At 36.6% G+C, this 14076-nt stretch overlaps 1 protein-coding gene across 2 annotated transcripts in view; it reads left to right on the plus strand.

The window, feature by feature from the left end:
* ORC4 (origin recognition complex subunit 4) overlaps nucleotides 1–14076 on the plus strand; it is a 91115-nt gene that overhangs the window by 70451 nt on the left and 6588 nt on the right. For both annotated transcript variants that reach the window (XM_052662044.1, XM_052662051.1), the window contains 2 exons: nucleotides 1352–1525; nucleotides 10530–10616. In XM_052662044.1, coding sequence (XP_052518004.1) covers nucleotides 1352–1525; nucleotides 10530–10616 — 261 coding nt within the window. The remainder of the gene's footprint in view (nucleotides 1–1351; nucleotides 1526–10529; nucleotides 10617–14076) is intronic.

The raw sequence follows: 14076 nt of genomic DNA on the forward strand, positions 1-14076 counted from the left end.
CAGGGTTGATTTCTTTTAGGATTGATTGGTTTGATCTCTGTGCAGTCCAAAGGACCCTCAAGAGTCTTCTCCAGCACCACAGTTCAAAGGCATCAATTTTTTAGCACTCAGCCTTCTTTATGATCCAATTCTCACATCTGTACATGACTACTGGAAAAACCATAGCTTTGACTATACAGACTTCTGTCTTTTCCCATTCCTAAGTTAAGGCTCTTAATTCTGTTTGCCCAGTGTTGCTTCCACTACCTTTCAACCACCTACTCAGATGGGTGATCTTGAACTCCTCCTTAGTAGAAAATTAATGTGTAGTACTTCTGAAATAACTTGTAGTTTTCTTATGCTGAATATTTTTCTCTACCTATAAAAATATCTCAGGTTTTCAGTCACCCTCCCACTTCAAGCCCCCAGCTATTCATCTTTCCTGTCTTCCTTCCCACATTAGCCATGATGCCTTTAATTCTTCCCTATGTATCATTGGTTTCTTAACCTAGAGTCATCTGGGTAGATTTGAAATTCCATATTTCTGGGCCTCACCACAGCTTTTTGTTTTTCTTTTTTATAGAAAATTGACACTAAACTTGCTCCCTCTCTTACGGGAAAATAGCACATAGCTTCTCAAATGTTACTATAAAAGAGCCAGAAGACAGAATAATTTATTTTACCAATGTAATGCTATATTCTTGCCAGTTTCCTTTTCTATACTTTGTTTCTTACATCTAGTGTAGCTTCAGCTTAATCTGTATAGTTTAGTGAACTGAATTTTTCTTCATCACATATGCTGCTTCTTGAGTTTTTGTTACATAAAGCAATGAAAACAATGTTGTATGTTTTCATCAATGTTAATTATTAAGTCTAACTACGTTTTGTTATCTTAATTTTTTTAGATGAACTTCATAGACTCTTTGAAATTCCTTTTTGAGACTCTTCATGTTACTCCGGAATATAGCTATATTCACTACGGTTATAATTTTTTAGCAGTTATTATAGGTCTTGCAGTGTTAAAGATTAGCAGAGAAAAACATAATTAGAAAAAGGCTAATCAGGACATCATTGACATTGCCAGACCGACAAGTGCTTAGAAAGGGATTAAAAGTAGCTTGTGTTAAAAATATTTTTAGGGGTTTGGTTTATTTACAAGTCACATTGTCTTACCTGTACTACCTTGTAGTCCTAACTATATCAAGGGAATAATTAAAGTCTTTAGAACCTTGCATAAATTTTTTTAATGCTTAATTGTGTATTATAGGGTGAGCATTGCTAATTATAAGTGATAACTCAAGTCATTATACCTGTATCATTGGTATGGTTATTTTAAACATGCATCTCATGGAGATTTTTGTTTGTTTTTAAGGATATTTTGGAACTCTTGGAAAAAAGAGTGAAGTCACGATTTTCCCACCGGCAGATACACTTAATGAATTCATTTAGTTTTCCACAGTACCTTAAAATATTTAAAGAACAATTATCTCTACCTTCCATATTTCCAGAGAAGATTTTTGCCGGGAAATGGAATGAGAATGTACAGGTAATTTAGAACAAAAACAATAATATTAAAGTTATTTTTGTGTCTTGCTATACCATTTGAAAGCAGTTGAAACTTGAAAATTTTTATAATCTGTAAATTAGCATAAAGTTTCTAATGTTTCTGTGGCATAAAACTGTATTAATATATACTGTTGTGTGTTTTTTATTTTAAAAAACAGTTGAAATGTCATACCTCCTGTTTTTTTCCTCAAAAGAACTTTTATGAGATTTGTTTTATATCTTGTTTATATTTTACATTATTTTGTTAATGAATTTCATCATTAAATATTTTCTTTATTTTACAAGTTTAGCAATATACTAACTTAGTAAGGTTCATACATACCTGTAGAGTGTGGATTTTCCTTCTTATGAACAGTTAAGCTTTTTTCTTCGTTGGTCTGTTAAGATGCATTTTAGACTGGCACCTTTGGTTATATTATCTCTATTGACAAGTGCCATCTTTGAGATCTTGCATTTACTAAACCTTGTGGACTCTGTAAATTTACTTAAGTTGATGAGCATAACTTCTGCAGGGTATTGTTGTATCAACTAAGCATACTAGCATCCATTTATCTTATACTGAAAAGTTTTAGTTGTTAGGAAGAAGGGAGAGAGTGTATGTATGTGAATATGTGATTAATAATGTGTTTGGAAAACAGTGTTCCTGATAAATCTCACACATTAAAAATATGGGCCTTGTAGAAAATATTGGAGTCCTTGGTTTTGTAAGAATTGGGAATAACTGGTCTATAATATTAAATACTAATGTGTGAGGATGATTAGGTCTGCTTAGAGTTACACAGTCTCTTGGAGGGGGAAATGGCAACCCACTCCAGTATTCTTGCTTGGGAAATCCCGTGGTCAGAGGAACCTGATGGGCTGCAGTCCATGGGGTCACAAAGAGTTGGACACAACTGAACAACTAAACAACAAACATAGCACAGTCTATATTCATAGGCTCTAAAAAGATTTTTTATGGTATAGCAATAATGGTAGTTGATATTCTTTTTACTATAAAATCTTTAATATCAATACCAAATTAAAAGTGAGACTCTGCATTTATTTTGCTCTTTAATTTTTTCCCCATCTTTGTTGAGGTATGATCGACAAATTAGAAATTGTTTACATTAGTGTACAACTTCATGTTTTGGTATACATTGTGAAATACCACAATCAAGCTATTTAACATATCCATCACCTCATATAGATTTTTTCTCATTTTTTTTAAATTTTTTGGTTAAACACGTAAGTTTTATCTTATAAGCAAATTTCAAGTACATAGTACTATATTGTTAACTATAATCATGTTACTGCACATTACATGTGCAGAACTTACTCAGCTTGTATAAATGAAACTTGATTCTTATTTTGATTTTAAAATACTCTGCTCATGTAAGCACTATTAATTTTGACACTTTTTTAAATTAAAAGCTCATATAATAAAATTTAATCAGTGCTTAAGAAACATGGTAAAAAGTAAAATTTTCCCTTATGTTCACGCCCATCTTCCCTCCTTTCACTGCAAAGTAATTATTTGGTTTATAGCATTTCAGACCTTATGTACAGGCTGCAGTTTTTACATGAAGGATTCAAACCTTGAATGTTATTCTCTGGTTTATCTTTTTTACTTTGTTCTCCCTTTCTTCTGATTGTTAATTATTTTTCCTAATATAACTGTACAGAATTTCATGTCAAAATAATTGACTGTTTTCCTTAAAACCCAGATATTGTGTCATGACATAACTAGTGAGTTTTCCCTTCTACCCTCGTCCCCAAATTAATTTTTGCTGAAACTCAGATATTTACTACGTCATGTAATTTTTTCTTGATACTGCATCTGATTGAAGGATTCCATGCTTTATGAACACTATAGTTGGTGCTAAGTCTTATATTGTCTTTTTCTTTACTGGGTTCTGAAGTGCATCAGAGCTCTGGATTTTTGGCCTGTGAATACACTTTTGAGTGTGTCACAAACTTTCACCTTTCCTAAATCTTGAACTGATTGTCATGTTAACAATAGTTATTTTTCTGATTGCTTTAGTAATCAGACGCAATCTTTCCTAGTATTTAAATGTCTGTGATTTCCCAGGGCTTACTGTATTCTTCTCTCGGCTCACTTTCTTTTCCTAAAATGATTGCCTAAGCCTAGATTTTACTGTCCTGCCCTGGATTTTTCTGTCCTTCCCTGCTGTGTTGTATTCTGAGCATCTTAATAAAGGAAGTAGATGGTGACAGTTTCTGTGAAGTATAACTTTTGATGACTCAGAAAATGGTAAGCATCTGATAATAGAGTTGCTTGCCCTTATATTTTTTTGTCCTTTGCTGAGCACTGAGTTAAGGGGCAGGATGATAGGAATGAATGTGAAAACACTCCCATCATCTTTTTGATTATTTTGTGGTTCTTTCTTTTCTTAAGGTAGAACTAGTACCACTGGAGTTTCTGTCTCTTAGCACTGATATTTTCTTGCCCCATCCTAATCATCATTTGCCACCTCCCTTTGGAATATGCCCAGAAACAAACAACAAAAAAAGCCCAGAAAACGAAGTACAGTATATTTTCTAGAGTTAAAACTGTATGTCTATACTTCCCACTGGAAGAAGATCCAGATTTAGGAATAAGTTCCAGTATAATGGGATGAATTCTCCAAGCCAGGCTTCAGCAGTACGTGAACTGTGAACTTCCAGATGTTCAAGCTAAATTTAGAAAAGGCAGAGGAACCAGAGATCATATTGCCAACATGCGCTGGATCATTGAAAAAGCAAGAGAGTTCCAGGAAAACATCTACTATTTATTGACTGCCAAAGCCTTTGGCTGTGTCAATCACAATAAACTGTGGAAAATTCTGAAAGAGATGGGAATACCAGACCACCTGACCTGCTTCCTGAGAAATCTCTTTGCAGGTTAGGAAGCAGCAGTTAGAACTGGACATGGAACAGTGGACTGATTCCAAATCAGGAAAGGAGTACATCAAGGCTGTATATTGTCACCCTGTTATTTAACATATATGCAGAGTACATCATGAGAAATGCTGGGCTGGATGAAGCGCAAGCTGGAATCAGGATTGCAGGGAGAAATATCAGTAACCTCAGATATGCAGATGACACCACCCTTACGGTATAAAGTGAAGAACTAAAAAGTCTCTTGATGAAAGTGAAAGAGGAGAGTAAAAACGTTGGCTTAAAGCTCAACATTCAGAAAACGAAGATCATGGCATCTGGTCCCATCAATTCATGGCAGATGGATTGGGACAAAATAAAGCAATGAGAGACTTAATTTTCTTGGATTCCAAAGTCACTACAGATGATGACTGCAGCCATGAAGTTAAAAGACACTTGCTCCTTGGAAGAGAAGTTATGATCAACCTAGACAGCGTATTAAAAAGCGGAGACTTTACTTTGCCAACAAAGTTCCATCTAGTCAAAGCTATGGTCTTTCCAGTAGTCGTGTATGGATGTGAGAGTTGGACTATAAGGAAAGCTGAGCGCCAAAGAATTGATGCTTTTGAAATGTGCTGTTGGAGAAGACTCTTGAGAGTCCCTTGGACTGCAAGGAGATCCAACCAGTCCATCCTAAAGGAAATCAGTCCTGAATATTCGTTGGAAGGACTGCTGTTGAAGGTGAAACTCCAATACTTTGGCCACTTGATGCAAAGAACTGACTCATTGGAAAAGACCCTGATGCTGAGAAAGATTAAAGTCGGGAGGAGAAGGGGATGACAGAGGATGGGATGGTTGGATGGCATCATCGACTCAATGGACATGAGTTTGTGTAACTCCGGGAGTTGGTGATGGACAGGGAGGCCTGGCGTGCTATGGTTCATGGGGTCACAAAGAGTCAGACACGATGAGCGACTGAACTGAACTGAATGGGATGAAGTCTTATGCTCTTAGTACAAACACTATCCTAGTTATTATAGTCCCCAATCTGTTGCTGCTGTTTTTAGTCTTTATCTTATTCAGGAAAGCTGTCCAGTCCCTTTTTGCCAATAGCATTTAGAATATGCTAATAAATGAGCTTCACTTGAAGAAAAAAATTAAAATGTCAGCACCATGGCCAGAGGCCTTGCCTGAAAATGGGGGTATGCATTGAAGGAGCTATCCTTTCTCTCAGTGCTGACTATCCAGCAAGTTTTTTCAAATTCCAGGTTTAAACAGAAAGCAAAGGTAATGCTAACAAGTCACCTATGGAATCACATCCAAGAAATATCTTTATGATAGGCTTGAACCTAGACATCCTACCAGCTTGAGTGTTTGTTTTAGCACTATGCAAATGTGTAAGCAAGCAGGATAAACACCATCTCAGCAAGGCAGTGTAAGAAAAATCTCTGTATAAAAGCATCTTAAGAGGACCATATCTATTTCTCTTCAAAGGAAGTTCCCACAAAGTGCTATAGCTAAGTTCAAGAAAGATCCCCTGCTGTCTTAACCTTTCAGTTAACAGGAGGTGAGAATGTTTTAACAGGAACAGACTAGGAGATTTGGTACCTATACTGCTGCCAGTGAGTTGTCCCTGGAGCAGCATGAATCCTATTGTTCCTCTATAACATTGCTGTTCCCCTATAACATTCTCTTGAGAAACTGCCTGTGAAGCAAACTGCAGTGAGCATGTTAAGAAGTTGTTCCTGCAACTGTTACTCCTGTGCTTATTGGCGAAAAGGGACTCTCCAGTGTCCATGAATAAGATAAAGACTAAAAACAGTGGCAAGGGTTGGAAACTATAATAACTAGGACAGTGTATTTACTGAGAGCATAAAACTTCACCTCATTAGACTTGAACTTATTTCTGAATCTGGATCTTCTTCCAGTGGGAAGTAGAAACATACAGTTTTAACTCTAGAAAATACAGTATACTTAGTTTTCTGGACTTTTGTTGTTGTTGTTGTTATATCAGTCTTACCCAAGCCTTTTTTGTCTCTGCCAACTCTGAATGTACTGTCCTTACATCTAATCTTTGGTTCATTGCCAAATGAACCTCACAGTTCATTGATCGTTATTCACTGCAGTCACTGTTTTTACTCTTTTCTTTTTCTCTTAAAGGGCTTGTTGCTGTATAAACAGAGTCAAATACCCCATGGAAGTACACCAGATGACTGTAAAATAATAAAGTAATACATATTAAAAAAAATTTTTGAAATTAACTGTAGTCCTTCTAAAATTGGTGACTCTTACCAAGTAACTTATAAAGTTGATATATTAAGTATATATTAGGTACTGCTTTTTCAAATGGCCCCCAGTTTATTCACTCAGTCGTGTCTGACTCTTTGCAACCCCATGAACCGCAGCATGCTGGGCCTCCCTGTCCATCACCAACTCCGGGAGTCTACCCAGACCCATGTCCATCGAGTCAATAATGCCATCCAACCATCTCATCCTCTGTCGTCCCCTTCTCCTCTTGCCCCTAATCCCTCCCTGCATCAGGGACTTTTCAAATGAGTCAGCTCTTCGCATCAGGTGGCCAAAGTATTGGAGTTTCAGCTTCAACATCAGTCCTTCCAGTGAACAGTCAGGACTGATCTCCTTTAGGATGGACTGGTTGGCCCAGTTGACCCCTAAATATCTGAAGCCATCAACCTCTCAAAATATATCGTAATTTAGTTATACAAAGTATATAGTTTTATTACCACTTCCCTCTTGAAGTGTGTCCCTCTTGTTTTCTTCCCCTGGTTTTATTGCTCTCTCTTGGATTCTGTTCACTTGTTCAACATATTTCTGAATCCCTTACTTTGCTCCTTTTTTTCCCTTTACTTCTTACCTGTCAGTAATGCAAGTTTCACTTCTGATTACATCTCCCTCTTCACATCTCCTGGGACATTCTATTCCCTATAGTTTCATCTTTTCATTTTTTTGTATCGCCTCTCCAACCCTTCATCTCTGTTTCTTACCAGTAGATTCTCCATCAGACGTGTCTTCTATAAATGTTTTTCTTTCTTGTCTTCACACCAGTGTCCTAATTCAGACTCATTTTGTTTCTTATATGGAGAATTGCAGTTATCTCCAATTAAGCTTTGCTGCCTTTGTCTTTCCATACAGTCAGTCTGCCAGTAACTGAACCTCAGGATTCTGTGACTACGCATCTTTTGTCCATATACCACAGTCTCCCTGCAGTGTTCATGTTGTTCCCTAAAATTGTAATGCTCTATCTTCTTTGTAGCCGATTACCTCATACATTTTAAGCATTCTTTATAATACTTTACCTTGCTTTTGAATTCTTGCTTCTCTGGTGGCTCAGTTCAGTTGCTCATCATGTCTGACTCTTTGCAATCCCTATGAACCACAGCACGCCAGCCCTCCCCATCCATCACCAACTCCTGGAGTTCACCCACACCCATGTCCATTGAGTCAGTGATGCCATCCAACCATCTCATCCTCTGTCATCCCCTTCTCCTCCTGCCCTCAATCTTTCCCAGCATCAGAGTATTTTCCGATGACTCAGCTCTTCACATCAGGTGGCCAGAGTATTGGGAGTTGCAGCTTCAACATCAGTCCTTCCAGTGAACACCTAGGACTGATACCCTTTAGGTTGGACTGGTTGGATCTCCTTGCAGTCCAAGGGACTCTCAAGAGTCTTCTCCAACACCACAGTTCAAAAGCATCAATTCTTGAGCTCTCAGCCTTCTTTATAGTCCAGCTCTCACATCCATTCATGACTACTGGAAAAACCAAAGCCTTGACTAGATGGATCTTTGTTGACAAAGTAATGTCTCTGCTTTTTAATATGCTGTCTAGGTTGGTCATAGCTTTCCTTCCAAGGAGTAAGTGTCTTTTAGTTTCATGGCTGCAATCACTGTCTACGGTGATTTTGGAGCCCCCAAAAATAAAGTCAGCCACTGTTTCCACTATTTACCCATCTTTTGCAATGAAGTGAAAGGACTGGTTGCCATAATCTTACTTTTTGAATATTGAGCTTTTACTCTCCATATAAGTTAATTAAGCAGGGTGACAATATACAGCCTTGATGTACTCCTTCTCCTATTGGAAACCAGTCTGTTGTTCCATGTCCAGTTCTAACTGTTGTTTCCTGACTTGCATACAGGTTTCTCAAGAGACAGGTCAGGTGATCTGGTATTCCCATCTCTTTCAGAATTTTCCACAGTTTATTGTGATCCATGCAGTCAAAGGTTTACTCCAGTCACTTGGAGTAACAGGCAAATTTGGCCTTGAAGTACAGAATGAAGCAGGGAAAAGGCTAATAGACTCTTACCAAGAGAACGCACTGGCCATTGCAAACACCCTCTTCCAAAAATACAAGAGAAGACTCTACACATGGACATCACAAGATGGCCAACACTGAAATCAAATTGATTATATTCTTTGCAGCCAAAGATGGAGAAGCTCTATACAGTCAGCAAAAACAAGACTGGGAGCTGACTATGGTTCAGATCATGAACTCCTGATTACCAAATTCAGACTTAAATTGAAGAAAGTGGGGAAAATCACTGGACCATTCAGGTATGACCTAAATCAAATCCCTTATGACTATACAGTGGAAGTGAGAAATAGATTTAAGGGACTAGATCTGATAGACAGAGTGCCTGATGAACTGTGGTCAGAGGTTCATGACATTGTACAGGAGACAGGGATCAACACCATCCCCAAGAAAAACAAATGCAAAAAGGCAAAATGGCTGTCTGAGAAAACCTTACAAATAGCTGTGAAAAGAAGAGAAGCGAAAAGCAAAGGAGAAAAAGATATAAGCATCTGAATGCAGAGATCCAAAGAATAGCAGGAGAGATAAGAAAGCCTTCCTCAGTGATCATTGCAAAGAGATAGAAGAAAACAATAGAATGGAAAAGACTAGAGATCTCTTCAAGAAAATTAGAGATACCAAGGGAACATTACATGCAAATATGGGCTCAATAAAGGACAGAAATGGTATGGACCTAACAGAAGCAGAAGAGATTAAGAAGAGGTGGCAAGAATACATAGAAGAACTGTACAAAAAAAGATCTTCATGACCCAGATAATCACAATGGTGTGATCACTCACCTAGAGCCAGACATTCTGGGATGCGAAGTCAAGTAGGCCTTAGGAAGCATCACTAGGATCAAAGCTAGTGGAGGTGATGGAATTCCAATTGAGCTATTTCACTTCATGAAGGATGATGCTGTGAAAGTGCTGCACTCAGTATGTCAGCAAATTTGGAAAACTCAATAGTGGCCACAGGACTGGAAAAGGTCAGTTTTCATTTCAATCCCAAAGAACGGCAGTGCCAAAAAATGGTTAAACTACCCCACAATTGCTCTCATCTCACATGCTAGTAAAGTAATGCTCCAAATTCTCCAAGCCAGGCCTCAACAGTATGTGACCCATGAACATCCAGATGTTCAAGCTGGTTTTAGGAAAGGCAGAGGAACCAGAGATCAAATTGCCAACATCTGCTGGGTCATTGAAAAGGCAAGAGAGTTCCAGAAAAACATGTATTTGTTTTATTGACTATGCCAAAGCCTTTGACTGTGTGGATTCAATAAAGTATGGAAATTCTGGTGGCTCGGCAGTGAAGAATCTGCCTGCCAGTGCAGGAGACACTGGTTCAATCCCTGAATCGGGACGATCTCCTGGAGAAGGAAATGGCAACCAACTCCAGTAGTTTTGCCTGGTAAATCCCATGGACAGAGGAACGTGGCAAGCTGCAGTCCATGGCGTTGGAAAAGAGTCGGATACAACTGAGTGACTAAACAACAACAAATAACCCTTATTCTGTGTTGCATTTACTACTACATTTTGATCGTCCCACTAGTATGTGATTGAATTAATTTTATGGTAACAAGGGTTATATTTATCTTTGTGTCTTCGGAATTAACATAAAGGGAAGAGGATAAGGAGAAAATCAATAGAGTAGAAATTTGTTTTTGATTTTTTTGTTTTCCCCCAAAAGACCAGCAGCTATTTAATAATGAATGAATACTAGATAGAGTTAATGAGGTATACTAACCAGTGAGGCATAATATTATATTTAGGTTTTAAACTGCATTCTTCCTTAATTCTGTTTTGATTTTTTCATGTAGAGTCTCTCAGAAGATAGAAGTGTGAAAGAAGTGCTGCAGAAGCATTTTAATGTCAGCAAAAACCTTCGCTCATTACACATGCTACTGGTTTGTATTAATTTTATTTTTATTCACTCATTTTCTTTCACCAGGTAATTGTGTTCTTATGGGAACTGGTTAAACCTCTAGATAAATTTTGTGAGAATTAACATATCTACTATGTTAGCTCTTTCAATCCCTGAATATGGTACATCTCTTTTTTTATTTAGTTCTTTGATTTCTTTTTATCATCATTTTATAAATCTTACCTCGCAGATCCTGTGCATGTTTTCAGTGTATACTTAAGGGTTTAATTTCCTTTGGAACAATTGTAAATAATACTTTTGTTTTTAATTTTTGTTTTAGCATTCTCATTGATAGTATATAGAAATGTGATTTTTTGTTGTTGTTGATGTTATTTTCTGCAATATTGCTGAACTCAGTTAAGTTTTTGTTTTTTTAATAGACTTCTTGAGATTTTCAATATAGATAATTATGTCATCTGCAAATAGTTTTTCTTATTTGTATATGTTTTATTTCTTTTTCTTGTCTTTTTTGCAGTGGCTAGAACTTCTTGTGCTATATTAAATTAGAATGGTGAGGGTGGATAATTGCCAAGCTTAGGGCAAAAGCTTTCACTCTTTTACTCTCAAATATGATATAAGCTGAAGCTTTTTAATACATGTTTATTGTCAAGTTATGGCAATTCCCATCTATCCATGAATTGCTGAGAGTTTGTTGTGATTGTGTTGGATTTTGCCAGATGTTTATTTTTTTATCATGAACATGATATATGACTTTTCTTGTTTAGCCTGTTATGTTGAACAGCCTTGCTTGATTTTTTTATTTCTGCCATTTCAAAATCTTTTTTACTGTAATGAGTAAATGGAAATCGAGTACACACACTTAAGTGGATGAAATGTGCAAATCACTTAACATGACCTAATTTTTTTTCATAGATATTTATTATTGTTATTTCTCACCTTCTAATATCTTGGATCCAAATGTTGAACTAGCTTTACATGCCTGTACAAATCCTACCTGGTCATGGTCTTTCACCAAGTAATTCTATCTTAAGTTTAAACAGTATCAAGATAGGGGTACTTAATTGTTCTTAAAAGTAAACTTCCTTCACTAGAGTATTTGACACTAGACTAATATTTCTAGAAAGTTATTCATTATTATGAAAGGTATAGTAAATACCGTTCAAAGAGAAAATAATTTTGGTTTCATCAGTGTCTTTTTGGTCACTTCCATTTTATGATAATAATGGGTATCACTTATTAAATAGCACATAAGTCAGGTGACCTAGTTACTTTGTGTGTTAGTCATTCAGTTGTGTCTGACTGTTTGAGCGACCCCATGGACTGTAGCCCGCCAGGTTCCTCTGTCCATGAAATGGTCCTGGCAAGAATACTGGAGTGGGTTGCCGTTTCCTGCTCTAGTTATGACCAGCAGTATATCTTACCATTATATTAATCCTTTTTTGTTGTTGTTGCTGTTTTTGGGTTTGTTTGTTTTTTTTATGTTTATGCGTTATCCTTACCTTTGAGGAAACTAATGTTAAATAACTTACCCCATATCACACAGCTAGTAGATAACAAACCCAGGACTCAAATCCAAGTCTGTCTGGCTTCAGGCTTATCCTGCTTTACTCTTACATGGTTCTGCCATATTTTTGTTTTTTTCTTTTTACAGATTCTCCTTCTGCACTTCTGGTTTTGCTTAGGAAACTTAAGAGAATTTTCCTCCCTATGTACTTACCCTCTGATTAGCACATCCTCCTCCCACTTATCAAAGCCATACTGCCATTTTCAGCAATAGCTGTCTTTATCACAGAGGTATTACAGAGACTAAGAATTTTTAGAGTAGAGACTTCAGTAATTTATGTACCTGTGTTTACTAACTTATGGTATTTGGAGGATACACACACACATATATCCATAAATACATACCTCTCATTGGAGAAGGGATAGGCTACCCACTACAGTATTCTTTGGCTTCCCTGGTAGCTCAGTCAGTAAAGAATCCACTTGTAATGCAGGAGACCTGGGTTCAATCCCTGGGTTGGGAAGATCCCCAGGAGGAGGGCATGGCAACCTCGCCTGGAGAATTCCCATGGATACAGGAGGCTGACAGGGTACAGTCCATGGGGTCACAGAGTTCTACACGACTGAATGAATAAGCACAGCATAGCATACCTTTCATTCTGGAAAGATGTCCGACTCAAAATTGTCAACATGAGAAAGCATTGTTTTGCTAGTTTCCTATTATATTTTTAATTCAAGGTGATGGCTCAATTTTTGTTTTGATTTTTCTTGTTTAAGAAAAGTTTTGGAATTGGTAGAAATTATAAAGAAAAGAAAGACAGATTAAATATAGTTTGCTAATTTTTCAATAAAAAATCAGGAGTTATACACATGGGAAAAATACCCTCAAATGCATAGCCTAAAGTTAATTTTAGATTGATAAACCTAAATATATGTATGAAAACAAAGCTTTTTTTTTAATTAGAAGAAAAATATATTTGTATACTTGAAGTAGGAAAAGATTTCTTAGAGATGTTACACAAATGACAAGCCATAGGAGAAAAGATGGTTAATGTTAATTACATTGAATTTTTTGTTAAATGTCTGAACACTGGAAGATACCATAGAAGAAGTGATTAGGAGATGGAAAATGCAATGCATGTAATCATCAACACTGTCCATAATATATAAAGAGCTTCTACAGTAATCAATAAAGGAACAAACTGTGAATATGAGTGAATATGAGCGAACGAACTAAGAATAATCTACCAGTGTAGAATCCCACATGATTTATAATTTACAAAGATATTTAACTTCTCCAGTATTAGGGAAATGGTGTACAATTTAAATTTTACAATTAAACCTTTTTTTCTGCCAGTTTGGTGGGGGTGGAAAGTTTATGTCTGATGGTACAGTGTCTGTGTTGCATAAGTTCAAGATGATATTTATATGAAACTTGAAAATTACTCTGTATTGTCTGGGAATACAAAGATATGTAGTAGAAGGATGAAGACATGCATGATTTTTTTTTAACCTGGAGAAGAGTAGAGAGTCCAACCAGGGCAAGAGACAGGGACTTCAACTCTGTAAGTTTATATTTCATAAGCTGAGGAAGTGGTCATGGATATTCATTATATTACTCTCTTGCCTATTTATATATCAAAAATATTTTATAATAAAAGGAAAAGGTAAGAGAATGGGAAGGAGCTACTGGGTTCCTGGATCCCTCCCAGTAGGGGAATGAAGGTCAAGGATTACCAAACTCTTGTTCAATTAAGGACCCTGGGACCTGGTTAAAAAAGGGAGAGAGTTCAAGGCAATAGAAAGGCAAAACCACTACAATATTGTAAAGTAATCAGCCTCCAATTAAAATAAATAAATTTATATTAAAGAAAAACAAAAATAAACAAATGGAACCTACTCAAACTTACAAGCTCTTGTACAGCAAAGGAAATCCATAAACAAAATAAAAAGACAACCTGCAAAGTGGGACAAAATTT

The sequence above is a fragment of the Budorcas taxicolor genome, chromosome 2 (genome assembly GCF_023091745.1).
Source record: "Budorcas taxicolor isolate Tak-1 chromosome 2, Takin1.1, whole genome shotgun sequence".
In the NCBI taxonomy this organism is placed as follows: Eukaryota; Metazoa; Chordata; class Mammalia; order Artiodactyla; family Bovidae; genus Budorcas; species Budorcas taxicolor.